This window comes from Cavia porcellus, unplaced genomic scaffold (genome assembly GCF_034190915.1).
Source record: "Cavia porcellus strain 051 isolate PalLab524CR breed Dunkin Hartley unplaced genomic scaffold, mCavPor4.1 scaffold_14, whole genome shotgun sequence".
Classification (NCBI taxonomy): domain Eukaryota; kingdom Metazoa; phylum Chordata; class Mammalia; order Rodentia; family Caviidae; genus Cavia; species Cavia porcellus.
Genome location: NW_026947497.1, coordinates 63,320,151 through 63,342,372, shown reverse-complemented (window position 1 = coordinate 63,342,372; position 22,222 = coordinate 63,320,151). Strand labels below are relative to the sequence as shown.

The window sequence follows — 22,222 nt, the reverse complement described above, 5'->3', positions numbered from 1 at the left end:
ACATTAGCTCATTTATTTGGGCTTTGTTTTCTGATGTAGTTACTCATAGTTATGAACTTCCCTTTTACAACTGCTTTTTCTGTATGGCACACTTCTGATATATAGTGTTTCCAATATCGTTTCATTCTAGGATGTTTTAACTTTTCCCGATTTTTTTCACTGACCTATTAATGGGTTAAGAATGTATTAAGTCTCCATACATTTGTGACGCTCCCATGGTTTATTTTGCTATAGATTTCCTGTTTCATTTTGCTGTGATTTGATAGGATGCATCAGATTATTTCAATTTTTGGTATTCAATGATGCTTACTTCATGGGCTGAAATATGGTCTGCTTTGGAGAACATTCCATGGTGCGTGGAAAACAAAGTGAATTCTATGATGTTGGATGAAACATTCCATAAATATCAGTGAAGTCCATTGATCAATAGTGTAGTTTACTACTGCTTTCACTTTCAGCTTCTATGTACCTTTGCAGATGAGGTATGTTTCTTACAGACAGCATAGGGATGGGCCTTGTTTTTTTTATATCTACCAACAATTTACATGAAATTTTATTAGTGAAAAATATGTTCTAATTCCAGTCTTTTTTTGTTTTGTTTTCCTGTTTTATATTCTTGTCTGTGGTTTGTTTACCTTTTTCCCCAGTGAGCTTTACTCTTTCCCCATCTTGTAGCTGTGTTTCAGATTCCTTTAAATTCTTCAATGATGGATTGATAGTCATAAATTCCTCTAGTTTATACTTATTGTGGAAGATCTTTATGTCTTCTTCAATTTTGAAGGAAACCTTTGCAGAATATAGTAACTTGGGTTGGCAATTATTTTCTTCCAGAGCCTGAAAAGCTTTCATTCCAAGCCTTCTTGGCCTTTAAGATTTCTCTTAAGAAATCTGCTCTTATTCTAATGGACTTGCCCTTACAGTTTGGAGCATCTCTCTGATAGCTGTTATTTGTTGTGTATGTGACTTATGTGTTGTAGAATGTTTTTTTGCTTGTCACGTATATTTTGGGCTTCAAATACCTCCTTTTTCTATGTACCCTTCATATTCTGTAGTTTGGGGAAATTTTGTGCTATAATTTCAGTGAATGTATTTTGAAGCCATTACCTATATATTTCAATGCTTTCCTTTAAGCCAAAGTGCCTTAAGTTCTTTGTTTTAGATTTATTCAAGAGCTCTTACATAGTCTGCTTATTACTATTTTTTTTTTTTGCTTTTCTCTGAATATGCTAGTATAATTCCATCCCGTCCTGAGCTCCTGACATTCTTCTCAGTGATCTTGTGTACTGCATTGACTTTCAATGATGTTTTATTTCCATGGTTTCTGCTTGTTTCTATTTCCTAATTTGCATCTCTTTAAATTAGATTTTTTTTGGAAGGGTACTAGTAATCAAACTCTCAACCTCACACCTGCCAGGCAGGTGCTGTGCCACTGAGCTATATACCTGATATAACTTGCATCTCTTCACCAAGGTGGTCCTTCATATCCTGTGCTATCTTCCTTAATCCACTCAGGTGATTACTTGTCTCTTCTTTCATCTCATGTATCAGCTTAAAGATTGGTCTTTTAAATTCTTTGTCTGTATATTCACTTCAGTATCTGAGGAGACAGCCAGAATATAATTCAGACCCATCCAGAGAGAGGTCACCAGCCATGTTTCTCACAGGTGGACCCAAACTCTCAGGGAACTCAAACATGGAGCACTCTTGCAACACTGTTCTTTGCTTTAAAAGGCTCTGCTGCATGTAGAAAGTGACTTAGAGAAAAAAATAGCAGTCCTCCGTGAGCAGACAGCGCTTGAAGGTCTGTGTCCTAGCTTTGAAAGAGGGCCATCATGGAATATGCCTGTAATCTTAGCATTCTGGGAAGCTGTTGCAGAACAGTAGTAAGTTCAAGCCAAGTGTGGGGTAATTAGTGAATGTCTTGGTTACTGTTTTCTCATTGTTGGGACAAAATACCTGACACCCAAAATGATGGAAGGAAAGGTTTATTTAGCTCACTATTGTGGAGGTTTCCGTCCATAATCAGCTGGCTCCAAGGCAGAGTGGCAAGGCACTAGGGCAGCAATTCAAGGCAGCAGCCAGAGCAAAAGGGGGAAACAAGCCTCTTCTCCCTTATATTATACCCAGGCCACCCTCCCGCTTCATGGTAGTACAGCATTCACAAAATCTTATCCTCCTTTGCACAAGATGAGGATATTTACAAAGTAAGGGTCCTGACTCCCTGCTGAGTCTCTCAGTTAAACTTCTGAACATCTCAAGTTGAAACAGTGTATCAACCCTAACAGTGAAACTGTGGAAAGGTTTGAAATGTAGTTTAGGGTAAGGGTTGCAGGTTCAATCCCAACTAACCATCAAAAGAAGGCAAAAATATGTATGAGCAATTTCAAGTCTAAGGAAATGACAACAGTTGTATGGGGTAGTAGAGAACCAGATCAGTCTGCTTCCTACTGAATTTATTGGGGGGATATTTCCCCCATATTTCATGTCTACTAATTTTCCTCTATGAGCATTACTGGCCAGACTCCCTCAGGACTTAGCCATGGAAAAAGGGCCCAGCCTCAAGTCCTTGAATGTTTTCTTTTGTAAAGATAACACAGATGTCTTATGATATCTTCGTTCTTCCTGCATTGTTTCAGCACCAAGAAAGATGGTTCAGAGTGAAATTAGATTCAGAAGCGGAGCAGACACATGCCCACATCTATGGGCAGCCTTCTTCTGTGGCTTCACTACTAGGTCGCCCCTATTTGCTTCCCAGACTGACTTCTCTACCCAGAAATGAGAACATGTCAATGGGAATACTTGCTGGTGCCCCAACTATGTGGAATACATTCAGGTTGAAGGAGGCCAGAGGGCAGAAGCCTTGGGGCCTGCTGCCTCTTGTCTGCCAATTAAGAATTTCCTGGTGGCTACAGACTGGGGTAACACACCCACCAGCCCATCCAGGGCAAAGCCAGACCATGATCCAACCGAGAATGCCCAGGCCACCTCCAGCTGGCAGCAGTTGGGCTGCAGCCTGAAGACCCAACAGGCTGTGTTGCTTCCAGGGATGCTGGGTCTGCCATGCTTGCTCACCCGGATGCTGACCCTATCCTCTGGTACCACAGGTGGCATATATCACTGCACTGGTGCCTTATGGTGTGCTCATCATCTACCTGGTCAGAGGTCTCACCCTGCATGGAGCCACCAATGGTCTGCTGTACATGTTTACTCCCAAGGTGAGAACACAGAGCGGGTCGTGAGGACACCCTTCACTCATCCTACCACTTGCCAGGATGGGGGGAAGGAGGATGGGAGAGATGCAGCTCTCCACAGGGAGCTGCGAAGCCAGGCCTCACCTCCATACCCAGGCCTCAGACCAGCGTGGCTGGATGTCCAGACTCACACAGGGCCTAGCTGGGAAGTCTGAGGCCATGTGTTTTTGATCCTGCAACCCCATGACACTTGATTACATGCTTCTAAAGTGCTATGGGACAGTGTGATGGGAAGATTGCTGAGTGGCTTGCGTGCTGAGAAGTGGGGCGCACAGACCAGGGCTGGAGGAGCTGGGGGAAGCCCTTGCCCACTCGGCCTCCCTCCCTATGGGTGTGAATCTTCAACTGATAGAGTTCACTGTTCCCATCCCTGATGGCCTTCCAGGTTGAACAGCTGGCCAACCCCAGGGCCTGGATCAATGCAGCCACACAGATCTTCTTCTCTCTCGGCCTGGGCTTTGGCAGCCTGATCGCTTTTGCCAGCTACAACGAGCCCTCTAACAACTGCCAGAAGCACACCATCGTCGTGTCCCTCATCAACAGCGCCACCTCCATATTCGCCAGCGTGGTGACCTTCTCCATCTATGGCTTCAAGGCCACCTTCAACTATGAAGACTGTTTGAACAAGTAAGCGGGGATGACCCACAAGGACCTGGGCCTCGAGTTAGGACAGTCCCCAGAGCTCTGAGCTGAAGGGAGGGTGGCAAGAAGTGGCTGCCCAGAAGCCACAGGTGGGCAAAAAGCTCCAGTTCTGGAGTCAAGCCAAGGTTTGATTTCGGGCTCCTCCCAGCAGCATTCAGGGCCAGGGGACCATGGCTAGTCAAAGGTGCTCAGAGCACTTACTTAGTAGATCAGGACATCAACAGCTCCAGTGGCTTTTGCCCTAGCACACAGTATCTGTTGGGCTTCACTGGTCCTGCTGTTAAAGTAACCTCACCGTTGGAGGTTGGTTCTTGCCATCACCCCCAGTCAGGGCTGAGGCTTCCTCACAGCCATTCACAGGTACCCTCTTGCCCCTCAGCTCAGCAAAAGGAAGAGCAGGTGGCACAGCACCCAACCCCCAAGCTTCTGGGAGGCGCTAAGGCCAGCAGCCTCTCTAGCCAGTGGAGGTCAAGCTGGTGGTCTGCTCTGCAGGGTGATTCTGCTGCTGACCAATTCTTTTGACCTTGAAGATGGCTTTCTGACAGCCAGCAACCTGGAGCAGGTGAAGGGCTACTTGGCTTCCACCTACCCGAGCAAGTATAGCGAGGTCTTCCCGCTCCTGGAAAACTGCAGCTTGGAGTCGGAGCTGGACACGGTAAGGGGCCAGCCGGGTGGCTCCGGGGTGCCTGTGCCCACGTGTTCACAGGGACTTAGAGCAAGAATAACTGGATCCTCTCCTGCCACTGTCCCTGGCTGCTGTTTGGGATTCTTAGTCACTAAAAAGCACTTCTCTATTGTCTTTTCCTTAATCCCTTTTCCTTTTCCTTTTCTTATTTTAAATTTTAATAAGACAGTATTACTATTTTAGGAACTTATTTAAAAGCTTGCCTATTTTTCCTACTGGTACATTTTCCTCACTCTCTAGAAACAAGAACCTTCACTTTTACATTTTTATTCCTTGTTTATGTGCTTTTTCAAATAAATTTTTGTTGACATATTTGTGCATATTTTTAGGGCACAGTTTCATATTTTGATATAGGGTAAAATGTAATGATCAAATAAGGGTAAATTAGAAGTTTTAGCTTTTCAGTGTTAACCATTTCTGTGCTGGACCCTTTAGGCTCTCGAGGTTGTTCTGAAATGCATCACACTGTTTTAGGTCAGGGTCACCCTACCATGATACTCAGTGTAGCAGAGCTGGTCCTACCTTTGTCCACACCCTGGTCCTCCCTGTCACTTCTCCTATCCACCTTCCCCACTTCTGTTCAGAGCCTCAAGTGGCTGCCATTGCACTGTTCTCCTATGACAGCTCACTTTTCAGTTTCCATATAAGAGTGAGAACGTGGAGTATCTGTCTTTCTGTGTCTGGCTCATTTCATGTAATGTGGTCTCCTGCCATTCCGTCCATAGCACTGCAAGCAACAGGTTTTCATCCTAGTGACTGAATAGCTACCCTTCACTGGGTAAATGGACACTTAGGTTGTTTCTGACTCCTGGATACTATGAATACTGCTGTGAGAACCATGGTAGTGCAGATGTATGTGTGTGATATGATTTAACTTCCTTTGGATGCGTTCTGAGTTGTGGGATTGATGGCTCGGGCAGTAGTTCTATTTTTAGTTGTTTGAGGAATCTCTTTTCTTACCAGAATGTCTGCACTAATCTCCATTCTCGTCAGTCCTGTATGTGAGTTCCCTTGTGTCCACATCCTTCACAGTACTTGTCATCTGTTTGTTTTTGTAACAGCCCTCTAAGTGGGGTGAGATAATATCTCATTGTGGCTTTGACTTGTATTTCACTAACAACGATACCGAGTGTTTTTCATATACTTGTTGGCTATCTGTATGTCTTCTTTTGAACAAGGATTATTCAGACCATTTGAATATTACTTATGTGAATTTGTTTTTACTATTGAGTTGCTTGAGTTTTAAATAAATTTAACAAAGGAAATGAAAGATCTCTATGATAAAAAATTATAAAGCACTGATGAAAGAAGCTCAAGAGAACACAAAAATGGAAAGATACCTCATGTTCATGGATTAGGAAAACTATCATTGTTAAAATGTCCATACTACCCAAAGCAATCTACAGATTCAATACAATCCCCATCAAAATACCCATGTTATTCTTCATAGAAATATAAAATCATAAAATTCATGTAGAATTCCAAAAACCCCAGAATAGTCAAAGCAGCCTTCAACAAGGAAACAAAATTGGACCCATCATTATACTTGACTTCAAGACATCTGACAGCTACAGACAGAGTAGCATGTCACTGGCATAAAAACAGGTACACAGACCAATGGAACAGACAAGGGAGCCCAGAAATTAGCCCACAGTTTGCAGCCAACTGACTTTTCACAAAGGTACAGTAAAGGAAGGACATTCTCTTTCATAAATGGTTCTGGGGAAACAATGTCCACATGGAGAAGAATAAAACAAGATCTGTATCTGTATTAGCTACTTTGCCATCACTGAGACAAAAATACTCAGCAGGCCTAGCTGCATGGAGAAAGTTTATTTGGCTCAGTCTCAGTGCGTTCAGTCCATAGCTGGCTGGCTCCAAGGCAGGAACAGTGTAGCAGAAGTGCATGGCAGAGGAAAGCTGCCCAATCCATAGCAAATAATAAGCAGGGGGGGGGGGGGAAGCCAGGGACAAAAATACAGCCTTCCAGGTCATACCCCTAGTGACCCATCCCTCCAGGTATCCTCTATGTCTTACACTGAGCCACCTTGATGAATTCGTGAATTCTTTTGTCTATAGATTTGGGTTTTCTTCCTATGTAAAATATCCTACACCTGCAGACACACTTCAATACTTTCCAATGTCTATATTTTGTTCCTTTTTGCTAATTTTATTGGCTAGCACAGGAGAGGTGGAAGTGTTAGTGGAAATACAAATGCTTATATATAATGTCTCTAGGGCTCTAGAGACTCCTTTTAGAGACCATTTCTAGAGAGTACTAACCACGCATAGGACAAAGGGCTCTGGCTGCCTGTGAGGTGATATTTTCTGGCTTTGTTGGAAGGCAGTCTGCTTGGCAATCCCTTTCCTGTGTGGTGCTGCTCTAGGTCAGTTCATGGGTGCAGCAGCGTTTTCTCCCTGCTGGTCTTCTGGCCCAGCTCTCTGCCTTCACCAGCCTATGCCCTGAGCTCCCTCCCTGGCAGACATTGTAGCCCCCATGCCAGGTTACAAGGCCTTGATCCTCTTCAGAAACTCGTGTGATGCTGATTCCGTGCTCTGCCTTCTAGTTTCCTTTTTGGTTCAGTAGCTAGAAGTCTTCCTCACCTGCTTTGAACCTGCCTGTATGTCCAAGAATATGTGGCTTACTGGTTTATGGGGACATTCATCCATCCATCCATCCCTCTCTTTCTGTCAAGGGCCATATTCCTGTTAACTTAGGACCCCACTTTTAACCTAAACTGCCTACTAACGACCCACTCTCCAGGTGCATTCACATTGGGGGACAGGGATTCAACTAAGAATCCTGAAGGAGGAGACCCCCCCAGTCTACAGCAATTTTGCCTGTGACATGCTGTTCAGGGAGGACAGTCCTAGCTTTCTCATTCCCACTGGCTCTTCACTCGGGATGTCTTCTTGTGGATTTCCCAGTTCCTGTGTGAGCTCGCTGCTCAATTTCTGGGAATTCGGTGATCAAAACTGAGGCACTAACACATACAGAGTTTGCTTTTGCTGCACTGCCTGCTGGGAGACGGGGGCACCCATGCCCACAACAGCTCCTGAGCCTCCCTGGCATTTCGGAGGACTTGTCTTTAAACAGGAGCTGCAGACTCAGTCTCCACACCTCCATGTGTCCACATAGGGTCCCCAGCACAGGACACTGCCCTCTGAGCACTGCCACAAGGCCAGCTTCCTACCAAGCTGGGCCCACCATACCTCCCCAGCGCTAGCACTGAGGGCTGAAGACACCTGGGCAGTCATGACACTGGAAGCGAACAGTGTCCACGCTTGATCTCACTGTATCCAGAGTATATGAAAGCTGAGGCAGGGCATGGAGACAGAACTTTCCCTGCTCTGCAGAGATGTGTCTAGGCAGCTCCCATTTCTCTGGTTCGGCTGAGCCAGAATTCACTGTGTTTGAAACCACTGGTCTCCTGGGTAACTGCTGCCTTCTCCCCATGGGCAGGCTGTCCAGGGCACGGGTCTGGCCTTCATCGTCTACACCGAGGCCATTAAGAACATGGAAGTGTCGCAGCTGTGGTCAGTGCTCTACTTCTTCATGCTGCTCTTGCTGGGCATGGGGAGCATGCTGGGAAACACTGCAGCCATCCTTACCCCTCTGACTGACAGCCAGGTCATCTCCAGCCACCTGCCAAAGGAGGCCATCTCAGGTACTGGTCATGTTGGAGCCCTGTCTGCTGCTCCCATGCTCTAGGTCATGGTGGCACTGGCTGCTCCAGGGGAAAGGGCCCTGTTGTTCCCTGCCCTGAGGCTTAAGGACTCCATGAGGACCAGTGCCTGACACAGCAGGAGCTGGGGAAACCTCGGCCTCTCCCCTGCTTCCTTCCCCACGAGGGCTGGGCCTGAGCAGCGGGGTCCCCAACACCCTACACCCATAGCCTGGGTGACACTCTGAGAGCACAATGCTCCCCACACCTGCTTCCTGTTGAGCCTGATGTCCCCAGCAGGGTGGCTCCTCCAGCCCAGGTGGACAGACCCAGGGCACAGAGTCCCTCGGGGCTGGGCCCTGCTGTCTGAGGGAGCGGGAGGGCAGGGGAAGGCGGTGCCCCTGGCTGGCCAGTAGGTGTCTCACTGGCATCCAGGTCTGCTGTGCCTTGTCAACTGCGCCATCGGCCTGCTCTTCACCATGGAGGCTGGGAGCTACTGGTTCGACATCTTCAATGACTACGCGGCCACGCTGTCCTTGCTGCTCATCGTGTTGGTGGAGGCCATCGCCGTGTGCTACGTGTACGGGCTGAGGAGGTGAGGAGCCCGGGGACCCCACAGCCGCCAGCGCCCTGGCTTGGTACCTTCCCTTCTAGAAGGTTGCTCTTCGCCCTCAAACCTGTCATTTTCCCTGAGTCTCACCCACTGCTCTGCCTGACCTCTGCCCTCTGCTGGGCTCCACAAGCAGCCTCTCTGCTTCCTGTCTCTGTGTTTAAGAGGAAGTTCCCAGCTGGCCCTGCTGCACCCTGCAGCTCCCTGGGAAGAGAACCCAGTCTCCCAGCACTTGATTCTCTGATCATCAGCCAACACCAGTGTTTTCTGAGGACCCTGACCGGTCTGCTTGAGAACTGACATCCTAAAGAATCAGGCACATTCCACTGAGGTCGGGTCCTCACCACAGGTGCCCAGGCAGCACTGGGAAGTTTTCAGTCACCCCAGATGATGCAACATGCAGCTGGGGCCCACTGCTGATCCACAACAGCTTGCAAAGTTGTTTTTGTGCTTTGCCTTTTTGGTCCAGGGGATGGGAGCCAGTGCCTTCACACTGAGCGTACTTCCCACGGTTGAGACAGGGTCTCATCAAGGCAAGAAGCCATAAGCCCCTTGCACTTGTGCATGGGAACAGTGCCATCTGGTGGCCCTCCCGCAACAACGACCTCCTGCTTGGCACCTTTCTGTACCCAAGAGTGGACAGGGAGGGATGAAGGGAAAGAGAAAACCCTTTCTTTCTGACCTCTGTCAATTTAACCATCTCAGGTATTTATGTCACAAACAGGAGCCTTGGTGGCCTGGAGCCCCAAGCCTGGCTTTGTCAGCAGTGCTCTGCAGAGCCTTCCATGAGCACTGTGTAGAAGATGGGTGCGGGAGACCAGGACTATGGTGATAGTGACCTCTTGCCCAATTCCATCCCCTCTCTTATCAAAAGAGAGAAGTTTTAAACAACTTGATCTTCAGGCTGGGCTCAGCCTCTGCCCTGAATCCTGTGGTCCCTAGCACACAGGGGTCCTGACCCAGGGTGTTTCTAACAGGCAGTGCTGATGCCCATGGACAGGGCAGAGGGCAGGGAGGCAAAGCCACCCAAGGGGCTCTGTCCTGGACACAGACTGGACTGCATCCTTTGTGCCTGGCCCCCACCGCCCCTGGCCCTGCCCTCTGGTCTACACCACAGTTTCCCCTGAAGGCCAGCAGCAGGGACTCCTTTACTGGCAGCCTCCTTTACTGGCAGCCTCCGGCCTTCTCTCCCTTCAGCCTCACCGAGGGGCCCCGGGGTACATACAGCTCAGGGTACCCAGGGCAGACTTCTAGGTGCAGAGGACCCGCTGGGTTCGCCTGGCTCCGGCAGCAGCACAAACCCAGGTTCTCTCCCACTGCATGCAGATTCGGAGCCGAGCTCGAGGCCATGACTGGCCGTGCCCTCAACTGGTACTGGAAGGTCATGTGGGCATTCGTGAGCCCGCTACTCATCGTCAGCCTCTTCCTCTTCTACCTGGCTGACTACATCCTGTCGGGGACCCTGCAGTACCAAGCCTGGGATGCCACTCAGGTACCTGTCATCCCTGCAGGGTTGGTGTGACTGGGCTCCCAAGTCACCTCACCTGGGATCGGGGGAGGCTTTCTTCCTCTGACTCCAGGAGCTGTGCTGTGGTGGAGAGATCACTGGTGAGAACCACAATCCACAAGGCAGCTGACAGGCTCTGAGCTGTTACACATGTGCCATGCTGTCACCCACAGATTCAGTCTACATCCAGGAACCTAAGTGTTCTCAGGCTCTGACAGTGGTCCTGCCTCTCGGGAACGCTAGGCACCCTTACAACCAGGGCTCAGTAGGGGCTCCACCCAGTCCAATGACTGCATCACTTGCCTACCTGCCATTAGGAAAGGGGAAAAAGCAACTTGTTCCCAACCTGGCCACTGGGGAAGGCAGCTCTTGGCCTCCTCCACACAGCAGCCCTGCAGCTTTGGTGACAGCAGGGAACCCAGGGGTATATGTGGCGGGGAGCCAAGAATAGGTTAAAATCCTGTTTTTGTCAAAACCTTCTTGGCAGGGTTGGAGGGCAGCACTTTTTGCTTCCTAGCAGATGTTTGCCTGTGGGAAGCTGGGGAAGTGCTGAGCTTTCAAATTGTCACCCCACCCCATCGAACACCCCATCTTCTTGTCCTTTCTCTGTCTCTATGGGGCATGTGTCATTCTGCTGGCTGTTTACTGCTGGGGCCTGTCTCAACACTAAAAATAAAACAAAGCGGTCTGGGGATTTAGCTCAGCGGCATAAGCGCCTGCCTTGCAAGCAGGTAGTCATGAGTTCAATCCCCGGTACCGATAAAAAAGAAAAAGACAAAGATAAATAAATAAAATAAAACAAAGGGCTGAGATTTAGCTCATTAGTAGAATGCTTGCCACACATACAAATGCACTGAGTTTAATGTCCAATGCTGTAATTAATTAATAAGTTATAAGTTCATTTTGAATTCAGGATAAAGCAAGATTATCCTCAATGACTACATGGAACCTAGCTCACCTCTGAAATGCTATAAGGAGTGCATGGATTAATAGAGAGGAGCTTAGCAAGTCAGGAAAACAATCTGGTTTCTTTCACAGTATTAAGCCAACAGTCATGACTGGCAGCCTTATACCAGGACCAAAAGGCTTTAAATTTTTTTTATAAAATTGGTATCACTAAAAGATACATAGCATTATAAAGCACTAATAAACTTTATGAAGCTGAGCACTTATCCTACAGTGTTCATCTAACCTGAGATGCACCAGACTTCCCTTAAAGGCCTTAGTAACAGATGCTTAAATAAACCCTAAGTCTCTAAAGATTTCATTTCCCTAAATGCAATCAAAACCCTAATAAGTGCAAAAAGCCCAAGACATTATTTTGATATACAAAAATCTTTGTTCTTTGAGCCATTTCTTTTGTAAATTGCATGAAGAACATATGGAGAGCCCTTCCTGGTCCTCACTGAGGTAATCCCATGGAAAATTTTTGGAATTCTAGCAAGTTAATTCCAATCTACCACTTCTAATGCAAGTCATGGTAAGAATAAAAACACAAGGCATATTTGTAGTTGTGGGGAGCCAAGGGGTCCTAAGTCCAGCTAGGATGATAGCTAACTGGAACAAAGGCCTTGACCCAGGGCCAAACCCAGGTTTTACTCATTCATGAAGCAGGGAATGGCCCCAAATGAGTGACTTGAGAATGGCGTGAAGTACACGGGTGCTATAGTTGAGCTGGGAAGGAGCCCTGAAATCCCCTCTGCAATGTGCAGAGAGAAGGGTATGTGAAAGGGGAATTTGCATCACACAGTCAAGGACGCATCTAATGCTTTGGGCTCAGTGCTTCAGCTCTGATGTGTAACTGTTTATGCCTTGGGAAGTCACAGCCTCTTACCCAGAGGCTCCATCCCATCCAGCATTGTGGAACATGGCTCTCTCTCCCTCCTGCCAGGCTTACACATGCTTTTTGGAAGCTACAGGACAGGGCAACACTGACCTGCTGCCTTGCTTCAAAGACTACACATCAGCACCTCCACCAGCCAGTCTGCAGTGCTTAAAGCCAAGTGAGGGGATAAGGAAAAGTCCTAGACAGCTCCGTACATATCAATACATGGAAACAGGCCCATGTTTAGCCAAAATGGAGACAACTTCTCTTCTTTCATGGAGAGTTATCCAGGTGGTCCTCCACATGATCAGTATTTCAAGAAAGCCTTGTGCTAAACATCATAGACTGCTGGATAGGGTGGCACACGCCTGTAATCCCAGCACTCTGGAGTCTAAAGGATCACTGTGAGTTTGAGGCCATCCTGGACTACAAAGTGAGTTAAAGGCCAACATGAGCTGCCTGTAAAAGCCTGTCTCAAAAAGACAAATATAAAAACAAAACAAAATAAAAAAATTGTAACAGACTAAATTCTGGTATTACATGTGCACATTAAAATCTCATTTTAGAGGCCAGGGGTTTTAGCTCAGCAGCTTAAGTACATGTCTGGCAAGCATGAGGTTGTGAGTTCAATCCCTAGTACCAAAAAATAAAATAAAATAAAATTTGATTTTAGGAAACCCTGGAAATAACCCCTTTTCAGTTATAGCCAACTTAATATTATACACACCAGTCTCCTCTTATAAAACTAATCTTTTATAAACCTGCTGCAGTTGGTTCAGATCTTTGCAACTCATTTAGATCTTTAAATCTGTTCCTTTCTTTTTTCATTAGAGAACAATTCAGTCATTTGATTTTAGAATGATATCTTATTTTATCATGTGAAATACTTTCGCATCTAAAAACATATTTTTTAGAACAGATTGTCTCTCTGAACAGAACATATCCAAATGTCTTACTCAAAAGATGCGTATATTCAAAGTGCTGTTTTAGGAGAGATGACAGATGGACCAACAGAGCAGCCACCGTTTATTGGGTGTGCACAGTGACAGGTGGGGATAGTGCAATATTCAAAACTGGTGGAAGACTCAGAGGTCTGTGATTCAACCAACAAGTATAAGCTTGGGATGACTGAACAGGGCAGTGTGATTCTAAGGAGGACCTTGCCCTGGAATATTTTTTAGACTTAGTGGTTTTAGTTTTAGTCTGAGTGGGTGGGAGAGGATGGCCCATCCCTAAAGAGTTAATGGGAAATCTCAAATGAGTGGTACCAAAAATCCCAAATTTCATTTTATCTCTTAAGGAAGTATGCAAAATTGGCCATTGCGATTTGTGGTTCCCAGCCAAAAAACCACATATCTGTTGTCAGTATATGTTAAACCATCTGTTAGTTTAGGTTTAAGAGAAGGAAAGAAAAACACAATTAAATCTCTTAGATACAAGAAGTCCAATAATATGTTTAAATAATACCTGATTATAAACCTATAGAACTCAGACCATGTCTATTTTTAGATTCTCAAACATTTGCTTGCCAACTGAGATTTATATATTCATGTTCATTCTCTAGAAAACTGTAAATGTCATCTCTAGGTGTAAGAACTGCACATACGTTAAAAGCAGTATATCTGTGGAGTGGAAAACCCAGTATTTTTGTTTTTGAATCTAGATTTTTTTTGCGGGGGGGGGTGGTGGTGGTGGTGGTGGTGGTTGATCACTATGCAGCTCAGCCTGGGCTTGAGCTCACTTTGTAGCCTAGGATGGTCTTGAACTTGCAATGATCCTTCTGCCTCAGCCTCCCAAAAAGTGCTGGAATTACTGGCATGCACCACCATGCCCAGCCCATTTCTAGATTACATATTTTGACAGTATATATTACAAAGGCTTTTAAGAAACACAACCTACAAAATACATTTTATTTTATTTTATGAAATTAAGAGTACCTAAATTAAACTTAGTAACTGATGTTTCAATATTTTGCCTTATTTACAAATAACTCAGATGCTTTGTATATCATATACATTTATAAACACTTATCTCAATGAATTATTTACCCAGTTTATTATTTCTAGATTAACCATGAGATTTGAGATATGAGGCAAAGTGAAAACATCAAGTTATTTCTTTCCCCATAGGAAAAACTGTAAAAGTTGCTGTATTTGAGATATTCAAACAACAGGTATTGTACACTGAATGCCTAAAATGAACTCTGACTGGCCAGCAATCCAGGCAAAAAATGTATCTCCAGTTCTAAAAACACCTTTGTTCCATCTCGCCAACCCACTGAGATGAATGTGTTTGTCAAAATCCACCAATTTAACATTTTAGCCATACTACAGAACATGGTAATGCAGTTACCACTCTATAAACAGACAGTTCAATCCCATCTCCTCACACACCAGCTGTCTCTAGGATCTTAAGTCTCTTCTTTACAAACCAGCACCACAGCTACCAAACAAGGCACCAGGAATTTCGAGTTTCCTGCCAAGAACCCCAGGTGGCTCTACGAGAACCCAAAGGGTTCATGACCTGCTATTTCTAGCTGCCAAGAATTTACCAGAGCTCAGACTCTGGGCTTGCAACTGCCTAACCGTCATCATCGTTCTCTTGTTTTATCAAGAGCAGCAAGAGCAGGGCACATGTGCTTCAGGGAAGCCAGGACAGTCCTCTGGTCCTGGGCCGAATGTCCCCAAGGAAGCTTCTGGAAGCGTCATTTCCAAATGACGCCACCAGAGGGCACTGTCCCCTCAGGGTCCCCAAATTGCTTCCCCCAGGGGCCCCAGGCCCAGGTTAATTTAAGTGTCCCAACAGACTGGATTAGTCACTGGGGAACAAAAAAGAATGAGAAGGAAAAATAGTTTCTTCGTAATGTGCTAGGCTGAGAAAGCCGGGTTCCCTCACCCCCCCCCCGCCGCCCCCAGCGGGCAAGGGCTCTGCAGGCCCCAGGGACAAGGCCACCAGGAAGTGCGCCTGCGCCGACACATTGGCCGAGCCCTGTGGGAAGCGTGCTTCCCAGAAGGCCCCTTGGCACTCACGCCCGAGAGGCCGCCCCAGCTTCCCGTCATGCTGCGCGCCCCTGGGTGGCTTCTCCTCGCCACATCAGGGAGCCTGTTTTCTCGGCTGGCCATGGTCGAGCACTGTGTGTGAGACCGAGGCCACCTGGGTGTCCCAGGCGCTCCCAGTCTCCCACCTCTTGGCGGCGAGGCCTGCCCGCACTCAGGAAGCTGTGGCGGGAAGCGGGAAGGCCCCTCCCTGACCCTGCGTGTCCCCCCAGGGCCGGCTGGTGACCAAGGACTATCCTGCCTACGCTGTGGTCGTCATTGGACTGCTCGTGGCCTCTTCCACCATGTGCATCCCTCTGGTGGCCCTGGGGACTTACGTCATGCGGCGCCTCAAGAAGGGTTCCTCAGTCCCTGTAGCCTGAGAACTGCACGTGCGAGACTTCCCACCGGAAGTGAAGCCCGCCTGAGCCGGAAGTCCTCCCGCCACTTCCGGTGTCTGGCAAGGAGCAAGAGGTGCGGCGGAACGTCCCTTGGAGGCACCCAAATCCCAGGACACCCCCCTCTCCCCGCCCTAGCAGCCTGGATCAAGCCATGCAACCTCCCCCAGATCAGGGGTGCAGGCCACTCCTCAGGAAGACGGCTTCCAGACTCTGCGGAGTCCTGAAACCGAGGTGACGATGATTTGGTACTTCTGGGATCAAAATTAGGCAGTTTGGGGTTTGAGCTGAAAAAAAGTTTACTCCAGTTGAAGCAGTTTTGAAGTGCCTAAGGTGACAAATTGGGACATCGTTGGTTTGAAATTTTCTTTTTTTAGTCATAGTGAATACACAATTTCTAGGTTTCCCTCCACCCTTTCAGTGTTAACACGACTGACCCAGACATGGAGTGAGACCTTTGTTGGGGACTCAACAGGAGTCATCTTTCTCTGATCCTAGGGTCTCTGGCTGTGCCCAGGACCACCCCTGTTTACAAAATTGCCCCAGGTTACTGCTCCCAACTCCCGAACGGAGGAAGGGTCTGCACAGCCACCTGTCTCTGGTATCTTAGTGCCCTGCAAAGGTCGCCAGAACGCACCATGAGGATGAGAGTGAATCAGCTTTGCGAAGACTCAGTGTTGCACTTGGAACTCGTGGCCAACTCTAGAAGACCCCAGGCATCGGTTACAATCAGCCCATGTTGTTTATCTGTACATAAGAAAAATTTCTAATGTATATAATTTAAACAGCATCTTATCATTAAAGACACACCATATTTATGATTAAAGCACTAGTCTACCATGTGAATTTGTCTTCCTTTTTTCTTTTTACTGCAATAAGTACACCAGTGTTATCCTGAAGTGAGAGGACCTTTCCAAAAAACTCCCAACGTGCCTTGCTTTGTCGAGATTATGGATTTCAGAAGAGTCTCTCTGGGTATATTTCTACAGACATCTGTGTTTGTGTGTGTGTGTGTGTGTGTGTGTGTGTGTGTGTGCATGCGTGTGCATGTGTGTGTGTGCAGCCATGCACTCACAATATTGAGGATGGAACCCAAAATTTTCACTTATCCACATCACCAGCTCATATTTTAAAATTTTGAGATAGAGTCTTGCTAAGTTACTAAATTGCCTAGGCTGAATTTATATTCACAGTCTTCCTGCCTCAGCCTCCCAGAGTGCTGGGATTATGCTGCTAACAATGTCCAGCTTCTATAGACACCCACTCTGGATATCAGCCAGAGGTGGCTTCTTTCCTTTTCATGCTGTAAACTTCCCTACAACAAAAATAGGCATTAAGAGTGCTTTTTGGCTGTCTTATCTGCCATCTTTGTTGCTGTTGTTTTTCTGATAGTGGAACTGAACAGATTAAACAGAGATCTTGGCAGTGAAACATACCATAGTTATGATTATAACAGTCTACCATATAAGTTTGTCTTCCTTTTTTCTTTTTTACTGCAGTAAACAAATCAGTGCTACACTAAAGAAAAGTGAGTGGTATGTTTAGAAACATATCAACAATGCCCTTTGAAACTTTTGAAAGCATTTTCGAACATTTCCTTTATGCAGAATGATCACTTCCAGGGAATAGTGTGTGCTCCTGGACATGAGATGGGCAAACTAATGCCTTCAGGAATACAGCATGCCATTCAGTGTGGAGCATGCAGTACCTGCAGGGGACTCAATGGGAAATAAACACAAAGAGACATTGCAGAGTACAAAGGGAACTGAGAGGAGTTCACCCCTAGTGGACTGGCTTGGCTACCTCTGGTTGGCTCACTTTTATTGGCTAGCAGGAAGCACAAGGGGAGGGGTAGCACTCATTTCATGGAACAGTAACTGTAGAAAATAGGTGGATAAGGATTAAGTTAATGAGGAACCAGATTTTCTCTAAACCCAAATGCCTGTTTCAACAGCTGTCCTCAGCAGGTGCTGTCTTGCAGGGAGTGCTGGGTTATCAACATTGTACCCATGGCTGGGACACATGGCCTTCTGTATATCTCCCTGTTCCTAAGGCAAGGTCACCTTGACCTCAGAACTTTGAGGATCTTAAATCATGTAGTCCAGGCCCCCCATAATCTATCACATAGCTAGATCTCCAGCCATGCAGGCAAACCCAAAGTAAAGTGATCAGTATTGGACGCTGGGGCTGCACTGATTGGACCTGACCCAACAAGCACACAGCTCAGCAGCACTGCACACCGCAGTGCCGGGTGCTGACCTTGGTGACTGTGTGCTAACAGGGAGCTGCCCACATCCAATAGCACAACTCCCCCAGAAAAGGTCAAAATCCAAAATAAAGTTTCTACCACACACATGCCGCTCTTACACCAGTGTGTAACAGCATTTGCCAATGTCCCAGGCAAAATGGGGCTCATTGGGTTCCAGATGGAAAAGTGTGCAGTTTGACTTCCATTCTGCTATGGTTTCCTGGGACATCACAAAGAGTGAGGGATTTCCCAAGCATCCACTTGAGCCCACTGGAAGACCTGACATAGAAAAGTTTGCCAATGTTTGCTTTGCTTTTGCTGGTTGCTGCTCAATATTGTATGACAGTTACCTAAAGATGTCTGCAGATTCCATGTAATCCCAGTGACAGAGCTAGAAAACCCAGTCCTGAGATTCAGATGGAAACAACAAACCTAGAACAGCAAAGCAGTCCTGAGCAGACAGATGCAGGCGCAGGCATCACAGTATCTGATTTCAGATGTGCTGCAAAATCACAGTAATGAAGTAGCACAGTGTTGGTGCAAAAGCAGACGTGCAGACTGAGGGAGCAGGACAGATATGCGGCTACAGCCGTGGAGCTCTGGACAAAGCCAGAAATACTGCAGAAAATACAGTCCCCCCCTGGTGAAGAGTGCTGGGAGAGCTGGAGATCCACTTGTAGAAGACAAAAACTAGATCCGTATCTCTCACCTGTGCAAAAAATTAGCTCGAAATCAGTCAAAGATAAAAGATCTGAAACTTTAAACCTGCTAGAAGAAACAGGTGAAGCCATCACACAGGCAAAGACTTCCTGAATTGGACTCCAACTCACAGGAAATAATAACAAGAATTAACTGGGACTACATCCATTTAAGTTTCTGCACAGCAAGGGAAATAACTACCAGAGTGAAGAGACAGCCTACAGAACACAAAAAGTCTTTGCCAGCTACTCTTCTGACAGACTGTTAGTAACAATATATAAAAAACACTAAGCAGTTGGGTGTTGCTGGTGGGGATGTAAACAGTAGGGAAATCCGAATGCAACTTCCTCAAAGCACAAAACTAGAACTCTCCTATACCCCTCCTTGGTAAACACCCACAGGAACTAAAGGCTCTGTACTCCAGGGCTCCCTGCAGAGCTGTGTTTATTGTGCCACCATTCGCCATAGCTGTGGTATGGAACCAGCCTAAATGTCCATCAGCAGACAGATGACATATATACACTACTGAGTGTCACGCAGCCACAGAGAAGAAGGAAATTGTGTCATTTACGTGAAAATGACTGGAACTGGATCCCAACTCCGACTGACGAGCATCATGTGTTCTCCCTGACTCAGGGAATCTAACAAAGAAGCAGGAAGATAGAAGAGGAGCTCTTATTAGCAAAGAGGGTCAGGAGTGAGGGGTGGAGAGGGGTGGGTAAGGGTTAGGGAATCACAGAGTGGGTACAAAGTATACATGGTGTGCACGGTGGAGAGTGTGTTGGTGCCGCCATGGCACACCGGCTGGTTCCCATAGGGCTGCACTTCTTCCCCCCACACTCTCCTCTGTCACTACAGCCACTGCACCCTGAGGCTCCCAGCTTGGAGGGCAACACCACTGTCTGTTTCCATGACTACCTGGGAGACTCCCAGAGGCTCCTCTACCTCCAGGAGTGGAATTTACCCCAGCATTCACCACAGGCCTTGGCAGAGCTGCAAAGCTGAGGCAAGGTTGCTGGGTGAAATTAATGGCCTTGGGGGTGGCAGCGTGTGGGACATCATGCCTGGAGCAAGAATTTCAGGGCTCACAGTGGTGATGAGTCTACAGAAAAATTTCCTTTCCCCAGCATGGATGGTAAGAATCGGGATCTGGCATGCTGTTGGCGTGTGGGACCTAGCAGAAAGGAAAGAAAAGGACAAGCATGTGATACCCATGTGGCCTCTGTCCTATAAGACACTCGAGGGAACTTCTTGTATTACATTAAGGAAGCAGCTCCATCATTGGGCTTAAATAGCCACCGGTTTTGATTTTGGAACACTAATAAAACTGCAGAACATTTACCTCCCTCATTCACAATTTTGGCCTCCAGCAAATATCACTGCTCTGGGAAAAGATACCCATACTAATTGCAGCTGAAACCTCTTTCCCAAAAAAGCACTCAGGTGCTGGCAGTGGTGACCCAGGCTGGCTCCTACTGGCTGTGTCCATGTTTCTGTTACTGTGACAAAGTACCCAGAGAATCATCTTAGAGGAGGACAGGCCCATGTGGCTCACGGTATTCAGTCCATGGTAATCTGCCTTTTGGACCTTGGTTAGATAGCCTCATGTGGAGCCAAACTGGTCACTTCAGATGGCTGGGAAGAGGAAGAGCTGGGGTCCCAGGGTCCCCTCCAGGGCTCACCCTGATGGCCTGACTACCTGAATAAGGCTCTGCTCATTCCCAGTAGCTCCAGACTTCTGGGGCACCTTCAAGACCCAGACTGCTGCTCTGGCTCCAGAACTCCAGAAGTCCAGCATCCACCAAGAGCCACCTGTTCTCACAGAGAAAGCAGTGCCTCTTTCTCCTACAGGAGATCACAGGACAGGCCTCAGCCTCTCTCAACCTGCACAGCTGGAGGGGGTTGGCCTGCTCAGCGTGCAGAAGCTGCAGCTAAAACTTCTCATCCAAATCCCTGGTGGCCAGGAGCCCTGTGATGCACAGACAGCAAGTGGACAGCAGCTCTGAGTCCTCACCTCCAGCTGTGCAGACAGCTCTCCCAGCAGGTGACCGGTCCACACAAACCACTGATCTGCCTGAGAGGACTGCGAGAAGGAATCAGAGATCTCCCGCCACATCTTTTGCCTATTTGCTGGAGATAGAAAACCTCATTCTAAAAATTTCCAAAGGAAAAGTCAGTTAACTCATAGGAAAGTGACCGACTCAAGAGTCCCCACTCACCTGAGGGTACATTTCCAGATGAGAAGATGGATAGGAAGGAACTCTGCACCACACAGCTGTGTCTTCCTGCACATACTCATAATTACATTTACTGCCTACATTAATTTTAGTAAGAGACAGTCAATAGGGACTCCTAGTAAATTAGGACAATATAGGGATATCTCATGATAAAAGTTTTGGGGCTCAGTCCCTGATAAGAAAAATCTGAGGCATTCTGCACTGATGTGGCATCGTACAGGAAAAGCTTGAGGGAAGCCAAGGTGATGGTGCACACCAGAAATTCTAGGGTCTGTAGGCAGAGGCAGAATCATCTCCAGTTTGAGGAACTCTGGGCTACATGGGGAGACCTGGTCTCAAAACAAACACGCTTAAGTGAGTCCTGTATCTAGAAGTGAAAAGACAATCACTACCACCATGAAAACACATGAAAGTGTAAAACTCACCACCAGACACACAAGTATGAAATAAAATGGAATCAAACTAAATCACTGCAGAAAACCACCAAGCCGCATAAAAACAGGCATGCAGACCAATGGAACACAAAAGACACCTGAGGAATAATACAACCGTATATTTACAGCAAACCTGTGGGTCCCCTGCATCCTTCTCCTTCCTGGTGCTAGGCTAGAAGCCAGGGCCTTCACACTGAGCCCCTTCCCCAGGCCTCTTCTGCTTTTCAGACAGTGTCTTGCTGAGTTTCTACACTGCCCAGGCCAAGCTCAAATTTGCCGTCCCCCTGCCTCAGCCTTCTAGATGACTAGGATTACTGGCATGTGTCACCGTCCTAGTTTATAACCAACTTCTTTTCAGCAAAGTCACCTGCGCTTGTTCCATTCACTTCCTGGCAGCTCTCCTGCCAGGATGCTCTGCCCTGCCACAGCCCCAAAAGCAATAGTGAGCGACTATGGACTTAAACCATGACTCAGAATATACTTCTGCTTTGCAGTTCATTGGCTTGGAGGCACTGTCACAGCAAAGGGGAGCTGTTGAACACAGCCCAGTAGAACTGGCCTGTGGTCCAGCAATACACCCCAAGGTGGGGACCTCTGGAGTGCAAGGGGGAGGAGGACTGTGGGTGATAACATTAATTGTGTGTTTCAGAACAGCTAGCAGAGAGCTTTGCATTCCCAACACAAAGAAATAAAGCTCGAGGTGATGGATGAAGTGGTTGTACATTGTTTACCTCTATAGAAGTATCGCCCTGTGCCCCACAAATGCATACAAGTATATGCTGATTAAAACCTAAAAATACGTATTTAAAAACCCTTAAAATAATTTTTAAAAAAGAAATAACCTAGATATAAAAATGTAGAAAACATTTTATAAACTTCCTCAAGGTCTTACAGACAAAGCCAAGGAGTTTGGACTTTATCCCAGGAGGAGCTGAGAGCCACTGGTTAATTAACACTGCAATGGCCAGGCAAGCATGTGCTGAGAA

The 22,222-nt window shown here is 46.9% G+C and overlaps 1 protein-coding gene across 1 annotated transcript in view; it reads left to right on the top strand.

Annotated features, from left to right (window-relative positions):
* Positions 1-16,464, top strand: part of LOC100714792 (sodium- and chloride-dependent transporter XTRP3A) — a 30,645-nt gene extending 14,181 nt beyond the window's left edge. Inside the window, exons 5-11 of the mRNA XM_003477021.5 lie at positions 3,105-3,215; positions 3,637-3,878; positions 4,386-4,548; positions 8,042-8,246; positions 8,679-8,838; positions 10,180-10,345; positions 15,454-16,464. Coding sequence (XP_003477069.2) covers positions 3,105-3,215; positions 3,637-3,878; positions 4,386-4,548; positions 8,042-8,246; positions 8,679-8,838; positions 10,180-10,345; positions 15,454-15,603 — 1,197 coding nt within the window. The 3' untranslated portion in view covers positions 15,604-16,464. The remainder of the gene's footprint in view (positions 1-3,104; positions 3,216-3,636; positions 3,879-4,385; positions 4,549-8,041; positions 8,247-8,678; positions 8,839-10,179; positions 10,346-15,453) is intronic.
* The last annotated feature ends 5,758 nt before the right edge of the window (positions 16,465-22,222 follow it).